General features: G+C 34.1%; 1 protein-coding gene across 1 annotated transcript in view; it reads left to right on the top strand.

Moving 5' to 3' along the window:
* LOC121421906 overlaps window positions 1-24,904 on the top strand; it is a 142,507-nt gene that overhangs the window by 4,174 nt on the left and 113,429 nt on the right. The window contains 10 exon segments of the mRNA XM_041616707.1: window positions 85-238; window positions 1,097-1,129; window positions 1,724-1,884; window positions 10,621-10,788; window positions 11,393-11,540; window positions 12,214-12,374; window positions 16,834-16,974; window positions 21,296-21,440; window positions 22,310-22,426; window positions 23,934-24,142. Coding sequence (XP_041472641.1) covers window positions 85-238; window positions 1,097-1,129; window positions 1,724-1,884; window positions 10,621-10,788; window positions 11,393-11,540; window positions 12,214-12,374; window positions 16,834-16,974; window positions 21,296-21,440; window positions 22,310-22,426; window positions 23,934-24,142 — 1,437 coding nt within the window.

A 24,904-nucleotide genomic window follows, 5' to 3' on the forward strand; every position in this document is an offset into this window, starting at 1 on the left:
AGTGTTGTAAATAATTATAATTGCGAATGATATTTTCTTTAGGCCCCGATGACATCTATCAGTTTATATTCGTTTTTTTTTAAGATGTGTGTCGAAGAAGAAAACTTTGAATGTCGCAGTTTCTTTGTTGGACCAAGTGGCTTTTGTCTTGTTTTCGGAGCGGGCGCCATTCATGATGGAGAGCAGATAGAACATTTGAAAGATTCTGGCGGTGATCTCTTCTACCGAAAATCTACTCGTAAGCATTATTTTCTTTTAAAGATTTCAGGATCGTAGCAGAAACAAACGCGGCTGCGAAGTTAAAGGACAAGTCCACCCCAACAACAATTTGATTTGAATAGAATACGCTGCAAAACTCCGATGTTGATTTAACACCAGCCCGGAATCTATATCATGTCCACACCAGTTAAAGTATTGAAACAACAAACCGATATTGTTTTAATACTAATTGGTGTTGTACAAACACCTATCTGGTGTTAGACCAAAACGAAACTGGTATTGTTTAACACTTCTCTGTTGTGGACATATATAGATTCTGGCCTGGTGTTAAATCAACACCAGAGTTTTTGTAGTGTAATGTAAATAATGAAAATGTCATTAGAAACATAGATATGCTAAATGTGATACAAATCATGGGAGTAATAACAATGTGTTTGCAGTATAATATGATAATTCTATAATCCATTGAAATGAGGTGATATTACTCCTTCTCCTTTATGACAGAGCATCATCATCAAAATCCAAAACCTACAAATTATTCGAGGAAGACGTTGCATCAATTTGAATGTGTTGATTTATGAATGCACTGCATGGAGACTGGATGGAAGCACGATCAGGTTCCTTGTTTTTACCATAGACATTTGCATTATACACCTTGAAAGAAAAGAAGAGTCGACTGTCAAAGATTAAAGTTTATTGTTTAAAAAATGTGCAGGTCCTTCAGAAAAGTTTGGAACGCGAACTTCATTGCCTTTCCCCCTTACTGCAGTATGCACAGTTTTCATCATTGTCAGTATTAGTGAAACGTATCTGAATACAATCTCCATTATCTTTTTTTTCATTCATATGATTTTTTTCTTCTCTTTACATGTACTAGGATGTAATGAAGTAATTCCACACAAATATCCAGGTAACTTATTATTATTATTGTCAAAAATATTTTTAAATGAACATTTTAAAATTGTCCAGATTGCCGATGTAATTATGCAAGGATTAATTATTTTTTTCTTCGATAACTATCTATCATTGATCTGACCCGTAGCCTTGTAGGACAGGAATCCTCCTGACACCATTTTGCTTTTCGTTTGATTATTCGTGTCAATGAGAAAAAGAAAATAACAGAAAATCAGTTCTGCATTTGTGAACCAAACTAGATATCTGCATGTAGGCATACATAAGAATTAGTTCTGTAATGGGGATGTTTTACCAAGATTTAAAGTTACCTTCATCGAAAAATTGACCTAGATCTAAGGTCGAAAGTCGAATCGTTTGCTCTTGATGATTAGAAGTGTCATTGCCTAATGTAGATTCAACCATTATGCGCTAAGATATTGACAAATAATGTAGACTCGCTCCTATCGTGCTTGAGAACGGAAAATGGACGAATCAGACTCAATGCTATGTTAAACATTCACATACAATCATGTTTGTGGCCCTACAAAACCGCACTGTGGAATCCTGCCTGTACTTACTCAGTCATGCTCTTAAATCTTGCCTTCAACAGACCACTGTATGTTGCCTCTCGGTCTAGAAGGTAAATGGATCGAGGATGGACAGATCAGTGTTACCAGTGCCATAGATGAAGATCACGGGGCCAGCAACGCCAGACTAAATAGTCCTCATTCATGGATACCAGACACAACCGATTATCAACCAGCAATTACTGTAAGTTTATCTAGAAAAAAATGTTAGTATGTACGTGGGTTCGAATCTTAACCACGGCGTGTTTTCCTTCAGCAAGAAATTTATCCTCATTGTGCTGCACTCAGCCCAGGTGAGGTAAATGGGTACCCGGCAGGAATAATTCCTTGAATGTACCAAGCGCCTCTAGCAGCTGTAGCTCAAGGCGGGGTAATATATAGAGCGCCATTGAGTAAGAAACTAGATAAATTGGCACCTCAAATGCTATATTATTATTACTGTTCTTTTTCTTCTTATTATTGTCGTTGTTGTTATTATTATTGCAATCGAGTACAAATGGAAATTGAATTCGTTCGTACAAAACAATTTAGAATATTACATGATACAAACAAAAGATTACACGATACATATATTTAACATTATACAAATCAACAAACAAAGATAAGAGAAGTTAAGATAACGGCAGGAAGGGGGGTGTAACATAATTTCTAGTATGTTTATTAAATACACAGATTGAAACTGGAACGAAAGAATTTACAAAGCGTGATGTTCTGCCGGGAAGGGATCTCAGACGCTTGCCTGACTTGATCAAATTTTAATATTTATGAAGGCCATGGTTTTCATTAATTATGATCTCTTTGGCTTCTCAAGGAATCTACCTTCATTCTCGTCTACAAAGCACCCTTTTTCTTTTGTTATTTAAGAGGCTTGCTTTTCAACTCTTTTTAGTTTTTGTATGTCCTCTTTCCTACTTGCATGTATCCAAACAATTGAATTAAAGAGAAGTGCACTTTCCACTATTGCTTTATAAAAGACCTGCAATATCCTCTCTTGAACATGCGCGGTCCTAAGCTTTCGAAGGAAGAACATTCGCCTTCGAGCTTTTGAAAGTGTGATCTTGGCTTGGGGTATCCAATTAAGTTTATCGTCAATGGTCCTAGATACTTAAAACTATCTACTACTTCAATGGTAACAGCGTCTAATACAATTGAATCTGGTTGTGGGTGAGCAATTCTAAGATAAAGAAATAGGTTCTTTACATTTAGATGGATATGGGTTTATGAAGAGGTGGTTGTTTTTGCACCACCTTGAGAAGCGTTCAATACTTCTATGATAACTATCATCACCAGTTTCACTTTTCATCAGGCCTAGGATTACTGTGTCATCAGCATATTTTAGTATATTTAGGATTATAATGAAGATGGTGGGGCTGAAAATGACCATGATGATGTGATGAGGATGATGACGATGGAAGCGATAGCGACGATAATAGGCGTATTATATTCATTCATAATCTTACAAAGTTTAATCGATATTAGGCCTACACCGTTTTATTAATGACTTTCTACGATCACTAAGGCCAATAAAGGGCGGCAGATCCAGTGCATCAGTTTCATCAATGTTTACATTTTTTACATGTGAGTAATGAGATATATACATGTATGAAATATATGTATATAAGTCACCTTTCAAAGAAATCAATGCGCTGAAGATGGAGGAAGCGCACTGTAAAAGACGCATCTAAAGACGCGTTGCCATGACTGCAAGATGACAATGGCGAATCTCCGGCTCCAAAACAAGAAAATTTGAATAGGGCCTCACCGCCAACAGTCCAAGTTTAGCAGTAAAAAGGTACCTGAGTAAAATAGAAAAGTCTGCTTCCTCATATGGAATAAAGTAATCACAAAAGGTTTAGTAAATGCCATGGAAATAAAGTCGTAGATTTTAAAAGGAGCATAGCTCTCAAAAATTAATGAATGCATTTACCTTTTATTTTTGAGAGCTATGCTCCTTTTAAAATCTACGATTTTATTTCCACGGCATTCACTAAACCTTTTGTCATTACTTTATTCCATATGCCGAAGCAGACTATTTTTATTTCATACATAGATATATATATGAAATAGAAATAGTATGCTATCAGGAAAATCTGAATAGGGCCTCACCGCCAACAGTCCAAGTTAGCAGTAAAAAGAGGTACCAGAGTAAAATAGAAATAGTCTGCTTCGACATATGGAATAAAGTAATCACAAAAGGTTTAGTAAATGCCATGGAAATAAAGTCGTAGGTTTTAAAAGGAGCATAGCTCTCAAAAATGAATGAATGCATTTAACTTTCATTTTTGATAGCTATGCTCCTTTTAAAAAGTACGACTGTATTTCCACGGCATTTACTAAATCTTTTGTCATTACTTTATTCAATTCAATTCAAATCTATTTCCACAATTAAAAATATACGTATATACAAATCATTGACATTAAAAGATATATTATACGTGGAGGGGTCAAAGAAAGCATAACTGCTTGTATAAATTGGCCCCTAAAGTATAGAATAAATCATATTAATACATGTAAAGTAAACAAACAATATAATCATAACATAATTACAAATAAGTCTAAGAGAAGGGAGGGGGGGGGGGGTGAAAACAAATCATTACAATAAATGGAAAGCCGTGTTTAAAAGTGTTTTGTTTTGAAGACATGCACGTTTAAATTGATTTAAAGATTTTGATAATTTAACAGAATTCGGTAATGAGTTCCAAAAGAGTGGTCCAAAATAAAAAAACAGATCGTCTAGTTAAAGCTATGCGTGGCAAAGGAGGGTGATAACTGTTACAATTTCTAGTTTGATATGAGTGATATAAATTATTCATTTTAAAATAATCTTGAAGAGACTTAGGTAACATATGGTTGTGGCATTGGTACATGAATAAACAGGTCTGTAATGATATGATATTCTGAATCGGTAAGATATTGTTTCGTTGGAAAAGAGGTGCACTTTCAGAGAGGTAATTGGAATGAGTTATTAGACGGATTGCTCGTTTTTGTAAAGTAAAAATTTTCTGTATATTTCTTTTAGTTGTAAATCCCCATGCAATCACTCCATAGTTAATGGTAGATGTGATAAAAGCATGATATAAAATTTTTAAAACATGAACTTGGCAAAAAATTAAGTTCAGCTATTACCCCAATCTTTTAGCAATCTTATTACAGACCTGTTTAATATGAAAGTTCCAAGATAAATTGTCATCCAAATAAATACCTAAAAATTTTACATTGTGAAGTTAGTAATTTCAGAGCTATTATAGTATAATTTTAAGTTGTCTATCTTATGGCTACATGTGCTAAACAACATATAATTGGTTTTTGAAGTATTCACAATTAGATTATTGACTGACATCCACTCATTGATCTTTTTAAGCTGTAAATTCATATCTCTGAACAGAATATCAATATTACTACCAGACATAGAGACACACGTGTCATCAGCAAATAACACAAAATTTAGCATATTTGAACATTGGGGTAAATCATTTATAAATAACAGAAAAAGGAGTGGGCCGAGGACTGAACCCTCGGGCACTCCATATCTCACTGTCCTGGAGCTTGACTCACATTTGTTAAATATAGTAATTTGTTCTCGATCGGTTAAATAATCTGTGATTCATTTGAGTGGCAAGCCCCTTATTCCATGGTAATCTAGTTTTTTTTAACAGAATAGAGTGGTCAATAACATCAAAGGCTTTAGAGAGATCAATAAATATTGCTAGAGTATGTTCTTTGTTATTAATAGAGTTGTGTATCTTATGTGTAAGCTCCAAGACAGCTGAAGATGTGGAGTGCCCCTTCCTGAATCCATACTGTTTGTTAAATATTATATCATTTTCATTAATAAAACTAATAATCCTGTTATACACACATCTCTCAAGTATTTTAGCAAATATATTTAGTACAGATATTGGACGATAATTATTGTTCATATTTTCTCGACTTCCACTTTTGTGTATAGGAGTGACCTTAGCAATCTTCAAATATTTGGGAACAGTACCTGTTGATATGCTTAAATTAAAATATTACATAATGGAATGCATACCAATGAGATACTCTAACAACTGAATCCATACCAGGACTAGAGTCGTTTGGCATATCTTTCACAATTTCATAAATTTCTTTGCATGTTATTGGTTTAAAAACATAGATTTCAGGTTACGTTGTGGAATGTAATCCTGAAATGAAGGTACAGATGACGAGTTAATAGCAGTATGTTGATTTATCAATTTTTCACCAATAGTTACGAAATGATTATTAAATGCATTCGCAATAAGTGAATTGTCAGACAATGTTTGACCATCAGGAGTAATAATTGAGTCAATAGGTTTAGAATTAAGTTTCTTACCAATTATATTATTTATTAATTTCCATGTAGAATGGATGTTATCTTTGACCTGTTTGAATTCTTGTGTGTAATAATTAGATTTGACTTTACGCAGCTGATAAGTCACAAAATTTCTATATTTTTTTATATTTAATTTCATTTAAATTTGTTGGATTTCTGATATTTTTCTTGTATAGATTATTCTTTTTAATACATAATTTTCTAAGTTCCCTAGTCATCCATGGTTTTTATTCCTTTTCTTTATGGAATAGCTTCTTATGGGGAAGCGGTCATTGTAATAACATAAAAATATACCTAAAAAATGATTGTATTTTGTTTCAACATTGTTACTTGAACTAACATCATATTGAGAGTTAGACAACTTGAAAAAGAAGTTCTGTAACAATGAGTCATCAAAGCTTCTATTAGTGTAATGAGTATCAGCAGGTTTGTCATTATAATAGGAGATTGAAGGTAACAAAAGAAATACTGGAAGATGATCACTTACATCTGCCACTAAAATTCCAGAATTAATGAAATCAGTAGAATTTGTGAAAATATTATCAAGTAGGGTGGCTGAAGAATTAGTGATTCTGGTGGGTTTGAAAATGGTTGCACGTAAAGAAAAAGTAAGCATCAGATTCATAAAATCTTCAATACTGTTGGAGTTATTATTAATCAAATTCAAATTAAAATCTCCCATTATAAAACAAGAGTTAGAGCTAACATTCGATTTGTTCAAAATATTAGATAATTCAGCTAGAAATTCCTTTATTGATTGTCCTGGAGGGCGGTATGTTACACCAATGATCTTGTGTTTATGTTTGCATAGTATTTCTACAAATAAAGTTTCTATGATTTTTTAAAACATGTCAGATCATTTCGCATTTTAAAACGTAGAGACTTATGAATATATAATGCAGTTCCGCCACCTCGTCCGTAATCACGTGGATTGTTTATGAATTCATAATCAGGATTGTTGTAAAGATTAGTTGCTGAAGAATTGGTAAGCCATGTTCCAGTGAGACCAATGATTTTGAATTTATTATTTATATTATCAAGAAAAATGTCAAAATGATCAAAATTTTTTGAATGCTTCTACAGTTGAAATGAACGATTGAGAAACTACTCGATAAAGAATCTGCATCATATTGTTTATTAAATTCATATACAGAATAGTAAGTGTGTTCGGAAGTTCCAGAACTATTCTCAATGAGAGACTGAAATGAATTACTGCTTTCCACATTGTGAACTGAGGAACTGTCATTATTATCTAGGAAAAAATTGCTCATGACATGATCGGAAATTGTGTTGAACAAACATTGCCGATGCAGTTAATACAGTCAAAACAAAAATTATCATGTTTGTAACACTCATCCAGCATTAAAAGATGTTGGATACTGGCTCAGTATAAATACATGGCTTTCACTGGACAGTATGTATGGGCAATTTGTAGAGAAAAGAAAATAATTGTTGTAAACAACAATATGTATGTAGTAAAATTAAAAAATTGACATGGTACGCAAAACTACGCAGAGAAAAAGCAAAACAAACAAAACTTACTAACAATGCTCGATAACGATAAAAATAAGGAATTATAACAAATTAAAAAACAGGTTTAAAAAATTGGTGTGTATGATGTGTAATGTTAGGAGTAGTTTAGGTGTTTTTATATTTAATGTTTGTTTTATTTATACATAGTTTAAAATACTAAAAAATATGAACAATAATCACAATGACACTGTCAACTGGCAGTGCAATATAAAAAGTTTACTGTCACATATATGTATATTGTGTAATGAATATTTTGTTGATCAGTTTTACTTATGTATCAATGTGTAGTTTATACTTTTATGTATATCATTTTTAATATTAATGTACTAATGTACATTTTGTAACGTTGTAAATTCGAGTAAAGTTGCATAATTGTAAAGTTTCGATTAGGAGGCTTACAAATTAATAGTTTATTTTCTTGTTGTTGTATGCAAAATATTCAAGATGTATTTTTATGTAAGTAGACCGAAGCTACATGTAGGAACACCTTAGTGACAGTGTCAATAGCAGTATAGAACAAAATTGGATTTGCTGCCACATTCTTGTAAGTACTCTATCATTTATGTAAATATTTGTTCAATATTGATGTGTACATATAAAGAAGTTGAAAAAAAATAGCTTAAGAAGTTTCTAAGACTTAAGAATGCGCAGTTACTTCATTATGCTTTTTCTTTTTCTTTTCTTTTCATTGTTAGTTTCTTAGTCCTGTATTTTTGGGTTTAATTTTATGTAGAAATGTTTAGATGTATGTGTATGTATGTGCCTAAGCAAGGAATAATTGAGCGACAATCTTATAACAATAAAGAACAAGATTTTTACCCAGTACTACCTCCATACATGTATACAGGTTGATATGACATATTTTCACAAGAGTTGATTATGTGTTGGAGTTTATATGAAAATAAGAATCATAACTACATGTATATTTGTATGCACATTTGTTAACAGCGTATTTATTGTGGCAGTCTGCCAATAATACAGAAAAGATATGTATAATTGCTTTACATGAGTAGCTGGATAAGTATGAGAGTTGAAATGTGTACAATAGAGAAATGTACTTCTCAACTCAGTATGCAAAAATTGTTCCTACTAGAATGTCTTCAAACTTTCAGAATAAAAGCACTTAAATATGCATAGAAGAAAAATTAAACATTGAGGCAGTATCTGCTTGTACCAACAAAGATGTAGTAGCCAAAAACTATATCATCAGCTGTTCAGTACTTTCTAGGTATGAAAATATGTAATTCCAAGCACTTTGGCACTTTGTCAATGCATGTAAGTTTTTGGATCACTTGGGCAGTCAGGAAGGTTGTGATAGTGACACTGGCCATAAAAATAGTTCATTATCATGTTTTCGTCAACGATCGGTTTTTTTAGGTCTTCATCGTTCGCAATTAGTTTTTTTTTAATGACTTGACACCTGATGACATTAAGGAAACAATGATTCGACCTTCAGATGACCATGCTGAATTCACTGAGGGAATTTTCCGAGCTTTATTCAAAAGTATCTGTTTCTTCATCGTGAGGTCTTCTACGATTGAAATCCCAGAACCCTTTAATTTTCTTCTGTTAAGGAGAATTTCACGCCTCTTTCGATGGGATGATAGCTTAACAATGATGCCGCGCGGGCGTCTATCAGGTCCAGATTCGTCTTCAGCGGAGCTCCCTGTAGCTGAATGGGAATGGTTGATACTTGGTTGGTTGATTCTTCCGACCCGATGTGATCGCTCGATGTCTTTTTTTTTTGGCTTCGAATGAGATCCCCAGATTCCTAGAAACTATGTCTGCAACTAATGAATCAGTGTTCTCACCAGTTTTTTCAGCAATGCCGAATATTCTGATGTTGCAACCCCGAGAATATTGTTCCAGCTTGTCGATGGCGAACTGAAGACCACGGAATTCTTCTTCTCGACATTTCATGGAATGCTTGAGATTGTTGATTTCCTGATCTTTTATTTCAAGTTTGTTCTGGAGATCAAATATGTCTCCCTGCATGATCTCTAGTCTACCTAACACTTCATTTTTTTTTATCAATGGCATTGCTAATTGCATTGTTAAGAAGTTCGATAAATTCAGTGTTCTTCAAAAGATCCTTAATAACTTGGCACGTTAACACCGCTGTTTGCAGTGTTGAGTTTGCCATGATTGGTGAATGAAATATTTCACTCGCATAGAACGTGTAGAAAGTTAACTTTAGTCTTTATATTTATGTACCGGTAGTCGAGTCGGACAAACTAGATTTAGATCTAACAAAGTTAGACATTTGACTAGTCGACTCAGCTCAGGCCCCAGTCTCATGTGACAAAACACCAAAAAAAACATGACAAGTCTTTGATATAATAGGTAGGATGTAGCAGCGACAGACACGTTACAGCCGTTTAAACTCAAGTCTTAGCTCCGGTAACAAATGTTTAGTACTCCCGCACGCTTTGCAGCTAGTAGTGGACACGAGTATTAACAATAACAGTTCGGTCACCGTGAAAGTACAGCACGGTTTACAGTTAGTGGGACCAGAGCAAAAGAATCCGAATCATGAGAGGGATAATACAGCGAAACTTGCCTGTAATTTTATGCAGCCCAAAACTACTCCATACATACTGGAATGTCCATATGATCAATGCATGTTAAACCATCCCTTCAGACAAAAATAAACGCATTCTGTCAGTGTCTCGTCAGAATTCCAGAAGCAGACTATTGTTATTTCATACATACATACATATATATATATATATATATATATATATATATATATATATATATATATGAAATAGTATGCTATCAGCATTCCTGGTAAAAATGGGTGCACTTGTTTGATATATATATATATATATATATATATATACATGTATATATATATATATATATATATATTAAACAAGTGCACCCATTTTTACCAGGAATGCTGATAGCATTTCAGATTATTTGAATATAGGATCAAAGAGCTGTGTCCAGTTATAGATCACTTGGCCTGCACTTCCATATTTATGACCAAACCCAGCAGAGAAATGTTTTCTCAATAAATCATTGTTCATCATTTTTTCTTTACATCAGATAACTTTCTACGAGAGAACGATAGTCTCTGGAATTGTCCTCCAGACCGGAAGTCACATTGGACACAGTGAAAACCTAGTGTCCAACTTTACAATTGACTTCGACCCTCGTCCAGATTATGCGAGTGATCCTCAAATACCGTACGCGGGTGAAGATACTTATCCTAAGGTAATGTAATAATGATAGTTATCATTGGCATATATCATATATAGTAACTGCACAAAATATACGCCAGTTAGCAAATGACAGTGACTATTACTGATCGTTTAATATGTAATATTCATGTAAATATTGGAGGAAAGGGGAGGAACGAACAAAGGCATTATGGACAAAAACAAGAACAAATGAAAGATACCTTTTAATTACCATCCAGGAAGAAACACTGTCTGCCATAGTATATACTTACTGCGTAGATCATAGATCGTATGTCCAGCGTTATTGACTATCAAAGGAAAACGATTGAGTTGAGTTACTGTTGCAGGTGAAATAAATGACAATGTCGCTAAAGTGTCGCCGTTAGCGGTGCTTTGTATCCTATGGAAAAAATGTTGTATAAATGCAATTATTATCATTGTTATTAAGATTGTTATCATCTTTATTACTATTATTATTTCTATTATTATCATTATTATGTCAAGGATTATTGATACCAATGTCATTCAGACAAATGATAGACTAAGTTACACTCGATTTTTACATACATGTACCGAATTTAAGGTGGTTACAATACTTCTGGCCCAACTATTCATAATATCGTGATTTTTCCCCCAAGGTATTACCAGGGATGTTTTACAGTGACTGTCCTCAGCCTGTGTTCCTGGACCCACCGGTCTGGACGTACGGCCTTCGAATAAAACCTCTGTCCAACTCCACCGAGCCATTCAGTCTCAGACTAGAAATACTTGGATGCCAGGATAATGGTAGGTTCACCGTCATGTTACCACATCATTTAAGAAAATACAGAATTTTTAAAAATGGAAATATCGTTATTTACCCTTCATATTACAGACAATAACGGTGCTATACTTTATCGCTTATGACGTTGCAGTGACGATTAATAACTGTAGAAACTGAATGCACTTACATTTAAAGAATCATCATATATTTGATAAATTCATTTATTCATTCAGTCTACGCCTACTTATTTTTGATTGATTAGGTTTCAGTTTCATTAGGGATAAACTTTGTTCACCGAAATATGTTTACGATTGTTTCAAACAATAGGAACTGACATAATTATAATATCATAATATCTCCATTAAGTCGGGGTCATGCCATTTTAATAATATCATAAGTGAGGGGGCATCGTGGTCTAGTGGTTAAGACTCTCGTCTTTCAAAGTGAGGGACGTAGATTCGATTCCATGCCATTGCATGTTTTCTTCAGCAAGAAAATTACCCACATTGTGCTGCACTCAACCCAGGTGCGGTAAATGGGTACCGGCAGGAAATAATTCCTCGAAAAATCTGTGAGCGCCGGAATAGGTAGACTTAGCCGGGGAAATATTGGAGCGCCTTGAGCACCTAGCAAGGTGGTTACGTGCTCTATACAAATCCTATATTTTATTATATTGTTTATTTTGTAATTTCATAGGTTGCGATAGCGAATTTGGATTTATGCGAGGGGAGGTCGATGGAATACAGGTGCTCGTTTTAGATGATACTGGGGACTCAGAGTTTCAACTGGCCGCATTACGAGCTTTTGAATACCAAGGTCCCGGGTGGATCCCCGGGTCACCCGAAGCCTGGGTGCAAGTAAGTAAGAATAAGGACTTTTCAATTGACATGTTCACTAGTTAACAGTGTGATCAAGTCAGTGTATTAAAGCAATGTGATTGTGAGACACTGATCATGCGCAAACGCATCGTCGTCATCATCATCACCATCATGATCACAGCTTGGTCATCAGATGGTCGCATTTTCGTGTCAATAACAAGTGGAGGAAAATCTGTGCGAAAACTGATACGAAATGAAGATGATTTACAACTTCTGTAAGTAGACTGATTATATCAGACATGATAAGGATGCTGATGGAACTCCTGTACATAGACTTATATCAGAAGACATGTTCATGATGCTGATAGAATTCTTGTAAATAGACTTATATCTTTAGACATTGATCATGTTGCTGATGCATGAACTTGACTCTTTAGTATGTTATTTATGGCTACTTCATGTTTTCATCAGATAGCTTCTTTATAATATACGTTTGATGTGTACAATTTGATCATTTTATCTTTTGTGTGTGATTCTGTGTGTGTGTGTAGTGAAATGTCTGGGTTATGTATTTGTGCAAATTGCAGAACTTCTTTCACCTCTCCTTCTACTCAGTCTTCATTTTGTATTGATTGTAACTCTATTATATTTCCATTTAATTATATTGTCGATGATTATGAATTTTATATGTCTGTCTATACCTTCTTTCATTTGAATTCACATATTGACATTGATAAACTTCAAGCTTTGAAGTTCAATCCATTTGCAACAGACTTCATGACAATATCTGAGAATGAAAAGTCACTTTTTGATACAAATTCGATCAACATTGCAAATTCTTGTAAATATTTATTCGCTGATGATTTTTGTAGCAACTTTTCATTTGATATTTCAAAATTCTCAATGCTTCATTTGAATGCTAGGAGCTTGAAGAAGAACTTCAGTGAATTTCAAATACTTTTACATTCACTCTCTTATGATTTCAGTATTATTGGTATATCTGAAACATGGTTCAGTAAAAACACAGAGTTGTCATTATTTAAGATGGACAATTATAATCTTGTACAATCAAGTAGAGCCACTCGAAAAGGTGGTGGAGTTGCACTTTATGTTAAAAAAGACTTGAATATACAATTTCGGTCTGACATTTCTTTTAATGCACCAGAATATGAAACTGTTTTTATTGAAATACAAGGAAAAACAAAGCCGATTATTGTTGGCTGTGTATATAGACCTCCAAATGCTGATATTAATTGTTTCCATGATAAAATGAATGAAATTTTGGTACAATTGGAAAGTGAGCGGAGAGATGTTTATATAATGGGAGACTTCAACATTGACTTACTGAATTATGATACACATTCCAAAACAACAGATTTTCTAGATTTAATGTTTTCTTTTAATATGTATCCCTTGATTACTAAACCCACGCGTATTTCGTTTTCCAAAGCTTCTTTAATAGACAACATCTTTACTAATTCAATTGAAAAAAATAAATACCAAGGACTCATTTATTCAGATCTCTCCGATCATTTTCCAATATTCTGTGTAAGTAAAGATAGAGAAAATTTTGTCTTACCGATTGATAATAAGAATCATAAAAATAGATTAGTAAATGAAAGAGGAATATCAATGTTTAAGGAGAAACTTAGTACAGTTGATTGCCAGACAGTTTATAGTAACGATGATGTGAATATATGTTACAACTTTTTCATTTCCAAATTCTGTATGTTATATGATGAATGTTTCCCTGTCTGTACTGCAAAACCACGCAGTAGTAAAACACATTTTAAGAAACCTTGGATTACAAATGGTATATTGAGGTCAATAAAACATAAACAAAGAATGTATAAAGGTACGATGAATACATTGAATACAAGGAAAAAAAGGAAATATTATGATTATAAGAATAGATTAACTTCCATAATTAGAGCGTCAAAGGCAAAATATTATTGTATGATATTCTTATCAGTCAAGGGGGACATGGTTAAAACGTGGCGAGAAATTAATAATTTACTTGGAAAAAATAAACAAAATTCGCTACCACAAAAAATGTTTTATGGAAATTCATCGTTCCATTCATCTAAAGATAAAGCACAAGCTTTCAACTCTCTTTTTATCAATATGGCTAAAAATATTTCAGCATCAATTCCTAATTCAACTAAGTCATTTAAAGACTTTTTGACTACACCCTCCATGTCCTCTTTGTTTCTGAATCTAACCTCTCCTTATGAAATTATTAATCTTTGCCATGAACTCAAATCATCTAAAGCAACAGGCCCAGATGATGTATTAACTTCTGTTTTGAAAAAATGTATACTTTTTTTTGTTGAACCTTTGTGTTGTATTTATAATAAATCTCTTGTATCAGGAGTATTCCCCAAAAAACTTAAAATTGCCAAAGTTATTCCTTTATATAAGAAAGGTCCAGTTAACTGTATAGAAAATTACAGGCCCATTGCACTTTTATCTACTTTTTCAAAATTACTGGAAAAAATAATGTATAAAAGAATTTATAATTTTTTATCAAAAAATAATCTTCTAGTTTCAAAACAATTTGGCTTCCGGAAAAAACATTCTACTTCTTTAAGCATTTGAAATATTACAGATTATATATTACGTAAATTTGATGAAGGTAAATTTTGCTGTGGGGTTTTTATGGATCTTTCCAAAGCATTTGACACCATCAACCATCACATACTGCTTGAAAAATTGTATTATTATGGTATAAGAGGTGTATCTCTTGAATGGTTTAGTAGTTATTTATTTGAAAGGAAACAATATGTGATGGTCGATGGTGTAGCATCCGATTTTTCATATACAAATACTGGTGTTCCACAAGGATCTGTGCTTGGGCCACTATTATTTTTGTTGTATATAAATGACATTACACATACTTCAGATATTCTCAAATTTTCATTATTTGCTGATGATACTGCTGTCATTTCATCTCACAAATATATAAATAGTCTGATTTGTAATATTAATGTTGAATTAGAGAAACTAAGTGAATGGTATATTTGTAACAAACTCTTTTTAAATACTGATAAAACAAATTACATAATATTTCATTCCAAACAGAAAAAAGTTTCTTGTCAGGTTTCCCCTGTGTATATTAAAAATGATATTCTTAAGAAATGTAATATTGTAGAATTTTTAGGCATCAAACTTCATGAATCGCTTGATTGGTCTCACCACATTTCTCATGTTTGTTCTAAAATCTCAAGGGGGGTTGGTATTATATCACACTTTAGAAACACACTGCCAAAAAATATTTTATTAACTATTTATAACAGTATTATATTACCACATATCAATTATTGTAATATGATATGGGGCAACTCTTACAAGACACACCTATACAAAATTCATATTCTTCAAAAACGTGCTATCCGTATAATTACTCATTCTAACTACATGACACCAAGTACTCCTCTGTTTTGTGACCTAAAATGTTTGCCTGTTTTTGATCTTGTAACAGTAAACAATTTAATATTTATGTTCAATTTTCATAAAAAAGAGCTTCCATCAATATTCAATGATATGTTTAAAACAAATTCTTTTTATCATTCTTATGCTACCAGAAACAAATCAAAATTTCTTATTCCTTTTGCACGTACCTCATTAACCCGACATACAATAAGATTTCAGGGTGTTCATGTTTGGAATTTGTTACCTTATGTTGTGAAAAATTCTTCAACTTTAACGAGATTCAAATACTTATGTAAACAATTATTGTTTAAACGTTTGATGTGCTCTGAGTAGAGGGTATTCTTTCTCCCTCTCGAACTCTATCTTCCCTCTTTCTTTCTTTCTTTCTCCCTATCTCTCCTTTTCTTTTTCTATCGCTTCCTTCTCTTTCTTACTCTTTGTTAACTTCTCAATGTTCTGCATATGGGTGTGTGTTGGTGTGATTGTGTGTGTGTATGAGACAGTTTTTTTTTATCTGCTTTACGTTTTAACAATGTAAGATCTGTTTTGTTTTGTTAATGATTGTACAGGGCCCCATCCTCGCAAGCTATGCTTTTCTTGGGGTCCTTCCGATTTTTAGTTGTGAACTTTGTATGTATTTATTTCAATTGAGTTTTTAATGGAAAATAATGAACTGAACTGACCTGAATTATCATCACCATTATGATCACCATCATCATCATAATTATCATCATCGTCTTAACCATCATCGCTATCATGCCTATTATCACCATCATTGTCATCATCACCACCACCATTTTATCATTATCGTCATCACCATCATCAGCATCATCAGTACCACCATCAACACCATTATTATCACCACCATCATCATCGTTATCATCTTCATTGTCATCATCACCATCATCACCACCACCACCACCATTTTATCATTATCACCATCATCACTGTCATCAGCACCACCATCAACACCATCATAATCACCATCATCATTCTAATCGATATCACTATCAAGACTTTCATGGCCTTTGTACCCATCATCCAATTACGTTTGTATACCTGATAGATGGCCGTCACTGAGCCGTTTCAACTGTCCGCCATGATTTTTCGAAAGTGCGTTAACCCCGACTCCAGGACTGATGCATTTCGCCTCTGGTTCGGCACAAATGAGATGATCGAAGCAGGTCACCTAAACTTGATAGAGACCGTGAGTTAAAAAGATAATCATATTTACATGTATATATATATACATATATATATTATATGTTCTAAATCCGTGATTAAAGGACAAGTCCACCCCAACAAAAACTTTATTTGAATAATAAGAGAAAAAATCATCAAAATCGGATGGAAAATACGAAAGTTATAACATTTTAAAGTTTCGCTTCATTTCACAAAACAGTTATATGCACAACTCGGTCAGTATGCAAATGAGGGAACTGATGACATCACTCACTATTTCTTTTGTATTTTATTTTATTATATGAAATATGAAATATTTTCATTTTCTCATCAATGTCATGTGAAATGAAGTTTCATTCCTCCCTGAACACGTGGAATTCCATTATTTTAACATTTTGTGGTTCAGGCAAAGAGGTCCTAATCGTTAAATTAGTAAAAATTGAAATATTGTATACTAGTAATTCAAACAATAAAAAGCAAAAGAAATAGTGAGTGACATCATCGACTCTTATTAGGATGTAACTGACTCGTTCATGTAACTATTTTGTTGAAAATAAGCGAAACTTTGAAATGTCATAACTTTCTTATTTTACATCCGATTTTGATGAAATTTTCAGCATTGTGCTTGCTGATTTTTCTCTATTGATGCAAATAAACATTTTTCTGAGGTGGACTTCACCTTTAAAATATGGATAGTAAGTGGGTAGAATGTCAAACAATGTCAAATAATTCAAAACTTATATTACACAATGAACATAAATGTGTAAGAGAAAAGTTTAATATACTTCTGCTCATACATGTCATAGTTACACCACTAACTTTAAATGATTTTAAGAACACCTTTGTGAGTATATTAGGAAACCAAACGTTAAAGAAATAGAGAGGTCTGTTTAGTTCCCTGAAAAGAAAGTGCCGCTTATTGGGTTCGTAGCGTGCGTACAAAGTGAGATGCGATGGCGCAATGAGCCAGCAATTTGGAGGTGGGTAGATATCTAGTGCATTAGGAAAAAGTTTGACATTTTTATCACAAATGTCCAATTTCTTGATAGATTTTGGCATAATTTTATTTAGGGAATAGGACCTAATATCATATTTCACCCTTCTCTTTTTCCTTTGCTTTCTTTTTCTATGTTTTCCTTGTTCTTGAAAGCCCCCCACCCCCCCATCATCTGGACGCCACTGGTGAAATGAAATGTAATTCACACTCTTGATACTCAAACTGCAACAGTGTGAACATGGTGAAGACAATTGCACACACTATGGACATCTGTGCATCGCGAAATTTCACCGTGTGTTCATATAGTAAACTATATGAAAATGTGATTCGCACTGTTAAAATGCTCAGATCTTACAGTCTTAAGATGAACACACTGTTAACATTCTGTGACCTCACTGTACACACATCTTGAACACAATGTGAGATACTGCTCCCTTTCCAGCAAGGAATTAGTCAAGCATATTTGTGTGCGTGCCGAGCAATTAAGGCTACGATTAAGTGGGCGAGTTGCGCGAATGTGGGTGTGTAAGTATGTGTAATTCGGTTTTACATAATTGTTTCATACATAAGTGATTTATCCTTATCCTTACTATAATTTGGCTAATCTTGTGTGTCCTTCCGTTTGTTTGAAGCACGTTTTCTCCGTGGTTTTCCACTCAATGGAGCTGGAATTTTTTCTAAACATGGTTAAATTGTTCACAGATTGTCATGACGGGGGTTGTTTGTGGTATTTTTGGTCGCATTATTTAATTTTTTTTTACAATTCGTAACTTTTTGGCATTCCTTTTCGCCGCCCTGAATATAGCTTTGAAATTCCCAGTCCCTTTTACCTCTCTCGGGTCAGCGAAATACAAAGCACGGTATACGGTACGTACTTACACTCATGCGCTGGCTGCATGTATATATGCATGTGTAGCGCTGCTGAAACGTAAACAACATACCGTAATCGGCCGATGTCCTCAGTGGTTACCGTACAAAATGTAAGCAGTTGTCACAAAGAGGTTAACCCTATTCTGACTTGGCCTTTTGAAAACAAGTGTTGACTGGGGGTTTGCTGGGGGGGGGGGGGTGAGGGTCTACATCTAATGTTTCTGCCCAGTTTCATTAACACATCCTTTGTATTTTAATTTAATCCTATATTTTAACAGATTGGGCTACCTGCTACTCAACGCTCCAAAATCAAACTGTGCCAGTGCTCTGTTGTACACAGTTGAACAGTGCATGGTTAGTATTTTGACGTAAAATGTAATATTTATATTGAATGATTGATGCCGCAGTAAATCTAAATTCCAACATATGATGAAGTTGTTTGGTTGAGTCAGATAATCAACTCAGTGCTAAGTTCCAAAACCCAAAATTAAAATCGTCTTAAATAGATTTGCTATTAACCCTTTTATTTAAAGGCAAATTTGATCAGATTTTCTTCTACAAATTGGCAACACTGGCATTTTTTTTTGCTACACATATTTTGTTTGACATGTATTCTACAAAACTCTGTTTTACATATGTAGATGTTTATTAAAAATGTAGATATGAATAATACAGTGTAAAAATGGTTTATCGCTTCTATAGCCAATACCGTGTATAACAGACATACGGGACCTTATGCATTATGCCATCTCAAACATTATGATCTTTTCATCTGTATACTGTTGTAGCATATCTTGCCTTTAATTAACATGATATTTTATGAAAAAAGACATAATCTATAACATACACGTATCAATATTGTTATTTTTATTTGAATAAAATTATAATCAGTGAAGATGCCCATTTAACTTTTAAAAGACACAATAATTCCATACTACATTTACAGTGAACTTTCTAAGATTTTTATCAATTATTTCAATGCATAACTATTTGATCTACCAGTAAAAAAAAGATATCTAAAACCTCTAAAAGAAATTAAAATGCCCATGTAAGCCATACAAATCTTATCTTTTTATCACAATTAACATCTAAAATCTTTTCTCTCTCTCTCTCTCTCTCTCTCTCTCTATCTCGCTCTTTTGTATTCTTTAATTTCTCTATCTCTCTCTCTCTGATTTTCCCAATGTCGATCTCTCTCATTTTCCCCACTATCTCTCTCTCTCATTCATTTTCCCCGTGTGGGTCTCTTTCATTTTCCCCTCTGTCTCTCTGTCATTCATTTTCCCCTCTGTCTCTCATTTTTCCCATTCTCTGTCTCTCATTTTCCTCACTGTCTGTCTGACTCATTTTTCCCACCACTGTTTCTGTCTCACTCATTTTATCACCCCCCCCCTTCTCTCACTCTCACTTCTTTTCGACATCCTGCCATACTTATATATGATTGAGCAACCTTTAATTTAAAAATTACAAACAACTGCAGTCTAATGTGCATTGTAAGGTACATGTGCAATGTACTTACATATTTATTTCCGACCCAATACATGTAATCATAACATTTCTATATCACAATAATTGCCTCTTGACTGCTTACTGAATACACCGTGTTCTAATACATTTTTCCATTTTATAGTTAGATTTGGATTTCACTCTGTAATGATTATTGAAGTTCTTCCTCCAGTTCAACCCAAGATGCTTAACTTAATTGAACCTCCTATCTATATTGAAAGAGAAGTCTGCTATAAATCAGTTGTCTAAATATATTTCATCAATAAACTGCTCGGCTTTCAGTGTAAATAGGCAGTCTAGCTGTACATACAAGAATGTCACCCCCTCCCCTCCCCCCACACACTTTGATAAAGAAAAATGACTCCTATCCCCTGTGCTGCCACGGGTAATTGCTGCTAGTTACAATAGATAAGATTTATTTTATTTATACACGGTTAAAAAGCCCAAACAGTTCGCAGACTGATTTCCATTGGGGCCGTGTGGAACATACAATTGACAAAGGAAACATTTTAAAATCAACGTTTAAAGAACAATATATATATATGGAACAGAAGCATCAATGAAATATTACAAGGCAATCAATGAAACGTGAAGAGGAGGGGAGCAGAAGAAAAAAAAGGAAGAAGAAGGGAAGTGAGAGGGAGAAGAAAAAGACAACAGAGAAGATAACAGAAGAAGAAAAGAAGAAGAAGAAAAAGAATAATAATGATAGTAAGAAAAAGACGAAGAAATTATATGCAATGAACATCTTAGACTTAGGTTTCGAACCTCAGACTTAATACGCTATCTGAATTCGTAATTAAGTTACATAATCCGTTAACAGTCTCATACCGCCACTATAAACTCTTGGAATTTCAGCTTTACACCCTTGTCTGCCTCTTTGACAAAACATGCACCTATAGGTTATGATCATTTTATTTTGAAGATCACATAAGTTTTTTTTAATGGCTTTTTATAACATTTCTTTTGACAGTTTTATGTCGACTATCAAAACACCAGTCTTGCAAGGGTCGATTTTCCTGAACCCTTCGAGTTGCTGGAGTTGGCGCGCTTTTACCCCGTGAATACATCTTCAGTTACCTGTGTAAGGCTCGAGCTTGTTGGGTGCAACTTTTCAAGTAAGTAAAAATTACTCAAATTCCGAATTCCTCTTTGTCATAGGAAATTACAAATGGAATGGGCCTCATTTAAATAAAACCACAGTATTAAAGCCATTTACATAGATCTTTGGCAAATCCGTACATATTGTTCTTTACGTTAACATTTAATTTTGAATTGTGTTTATTTCCCCTCTCGTTGTTCTTGTTGTTGGTATTATTAGATAATAGCTAGCTTGTTTATTAATAACTTATTATATTATATTAATAACTTGTTATATCATTGTTGATTTATGTTCTATTTTATATATGTATTTGTTTTTTACTAATGTATGTTTGAGCTAGACCCCTTAGAAGAACAGCCTGTGGCTGAAGAAAAAATAAATAAATAAACAATATATCCACTCTGTTGACCGATTTCTTACCGATAACCCACAGCATCCAGTGGAATTGATCCAACCAAATCAACTCTAAATCGGAATCTAAGAAACATTGGTGTTTCATAGCCAAAATCAGTCGTTTGTTCACTAGTAATAAACACCACTATTAACGAGAACAATTTTTAATAGGACCTTAGTCATGATTTGAGAAACGGTAATTAAAAAAATATACATACAGTTTGAGAATGGTTCACCTTTCAGTGGCATAATGGATAAAGCAAATTGAGGGGCCACAACACGTCTTATATCGCAAACTTTTCTTAGATGTTTCAAGTTTTAAGCGAGTGAGCATATATTAGGAAGTTTAACAATTGAAATTATTATCAATTATGATAGATCTCAACATAATGTTCAGAAAATGTATATCTTGTCGGTAAAAGCCTCCCCGCACCTATATCATGTCATTGTCGCTATTTATAATAAAAATTTGGGGTCCGTTTTTTATCACAGGTTGCAATAAACGGCTCGGAATGGAGTCCAGAGAAATACAGAGAAGTCAACTTACGTGTAAAGGATGTAATGAAACAACTATTAATCAATCCCGTCTTCATCACTTTGACCCCAAAGGTATACAAATACATATTCAATTCGGTTCCATTTGTTATTTCGATTCGCCTTTCTAAAACGCTGCACCAACTCTGTGAATTTATCTCTCATTGACTTAACGAAATATGATCTAACTCGATCGATTCAAAGTTGAAAAAAGCACACATTTTATGAATTCTTGATCAAGTCAAGTTTTAAGTTTAACATATCAATTTGTTGTGTACAAAAAACGCTCCTCTTATAAGGCATAGAAATGGGACGTTTAACGCACAGTCACTAATACGCGCCCCTGTCTTCGCATCGTGCAGGCAGTCTACGTGTATAGTGGCGGGCTGCTACATTGCGGTGCAGGGGTGTTCAACTTACATATCGTGAGCGCACTCAGCTGCGTGTTTTCACTTCTTCTCCTTTTCTTGTCATTTTTCCTCGCATTACTTGTTTTCATAAATTTCCCTCTCACTTTCCTTGTTTTCTCACTCCCTTCAGTTTTGTAACTCTTCTTGATCACTTGCATTCATTGGCACACCCCCGGTCGAAAATGGTACGGTCCTATCCAACATTGTCGCTATACGAATAATGAAAACTTGCAAAATTCTTCACGCGCTGCGTTGCATAGCTATGCGTGTGTACTGTGTACACACAATGCCATCGGCTGAATCCGCCAAACTATAGTGACCAATTATTGCAAAAGCTTTTGCAAATGTGAAAAGTGACAGAGGTTTTTTTTATCCAATCAAAATAATTCTTAGGTATTCGCAATCTACAGCATTTTCTGCAAAATGTCTTTTTTTGATAGGGTCTATTGTGACGTATATATTTTTTTACAACAATGTGAAGTTGCACCAAACGTTTCGTTTCCAGCACTTGCCCATTGGCTCATGTACAAATGGATTTCCAAAATCATCAAGAAAGGTTCCAAAAACCTCAAAAGTGACAGAACTTAATTTGACTAAAATTAAATGAAAATCATATCATGTTCAAGGTGAGAATCTGCTCTATTCTATTCTGTTTTGATAGATCACCTTGTTGACGCGTTTGGGAGATATCTTAGCAAATCCGTCAAAAACGGCGTATTTTTCAATTATTCTCCATAGGGAAATAATTTAACACGCTACGCACTGCAAAAAAGGAGCGCAAGCAAATTGATATGAGAGGATCTTTGTAGTGATTATTCAATTTTCACTCAAGGATTTTACTTTTTCTCCACGATTTGGCACACACAGAGTCCTTGGTCTTTTTTTTAATTATAATAAATTGGCAATTTTTGAAAAAAAAAGAAAAAAAGAAAATACTATCAGCCATTCTTGGATGATTTCTGTAGCTTTGAATTGTTATAGCAAATATGCTATCATATCATGTTTTATGGAACAGGTACCACATTTGCATTTACTAAAAATTGAACTACTCTGTCATTTATCGACATAATTCATGATTAAATACACATTGGCAGGCGTTCCATGCCCATGATCCAATCAAAAGCGGAGATAACACTTCCACCATCCTCGACTTCTGTATCTCTCTTTTGTAGGATTTACTGGTTGTGTTTTACCGACGACGGAAGTCCATGATATATGGTTCCAAATTGCTTTCAAAGATGTCCACGTATTCCATGCGATCATGAGTCAAGGGGGTTTTGTAGAAGGAAGGAGAACGTTCATCGCAAGACTCAAAGTGGAATATAAACTTCTCGACCAGGACAGTTGGAGGGAGTACAAGAACATCATAGGAGAAACAATGGTAGGCCTGTAAAAGTAGAGGGCATCAACACTGTTAGAATGAACAGTATTGGCCACCTCTCTATCCGTTGGCATCTATAGGTATATATTTATTTACTAACTTTGTATTCTCCGAGTGAAATATAGACTTCAGGACCAGAACAAGTGGGCGGAGTACAAGAATGCCATGGAATGAACAATTTTTATTCTGCGACTTAGGAGGCATCAGCTCTCCCAGGTCGCAAATTACTTGGAACTTCTATCCGTTGGCATAGTCCCTTAGTTTCTATTCAGAAAAATTCGTGGAATATGGACTTCTCGACCAGGACAGGTGGAAGTTGTACGATAATATCTTTTGAGAAACGATGATATAGTCCTACGAGCGTTTAGGCCTAAGCTACAGGCACATTAACACTATTGACTCCGGACCGATCAAAGTTTATGCGTTATTTTTAATTACATATCATAGATCGGTTTGAAATCGGTTTCCGTTGGTGTAACGAAGAATTACAGACGGACTGTTTGGAATATTTCATTGTGTTTATTCCTGTTCATTCGCTGGTATATGCCCATTCACATGTATAACTTAATATTTCCATTGATATTTCCAAAGTCTTTTGCATCATTAGACCCTCTAACTTGAACAGCCATATGCTTTTCATTATTCATAACGGTCAAAAATGTCAAGATGAACTATATCATGATACGTTCAGGATATGCTCTCCCATGTAAAATAATATCTAGAGTGCTGTAGAATATGATATACCCCCCCCCCAAAAAAAAG

The sequence above is a fragment of the Lytechinus variegatus genome, chromosome 9, assembly GCF_018143015.1.
Source record: "Lytechinus variegatus isolate NC3 chromosome 9, Lvar_3.0, whole genome shotgun sequence".
NCBI lineage: Eukaryota > Metazoa > Echinodermata > Echinoidea > Temnopleuroida > Toxopneustidae > Lytechinus > Lytechinus variegatus.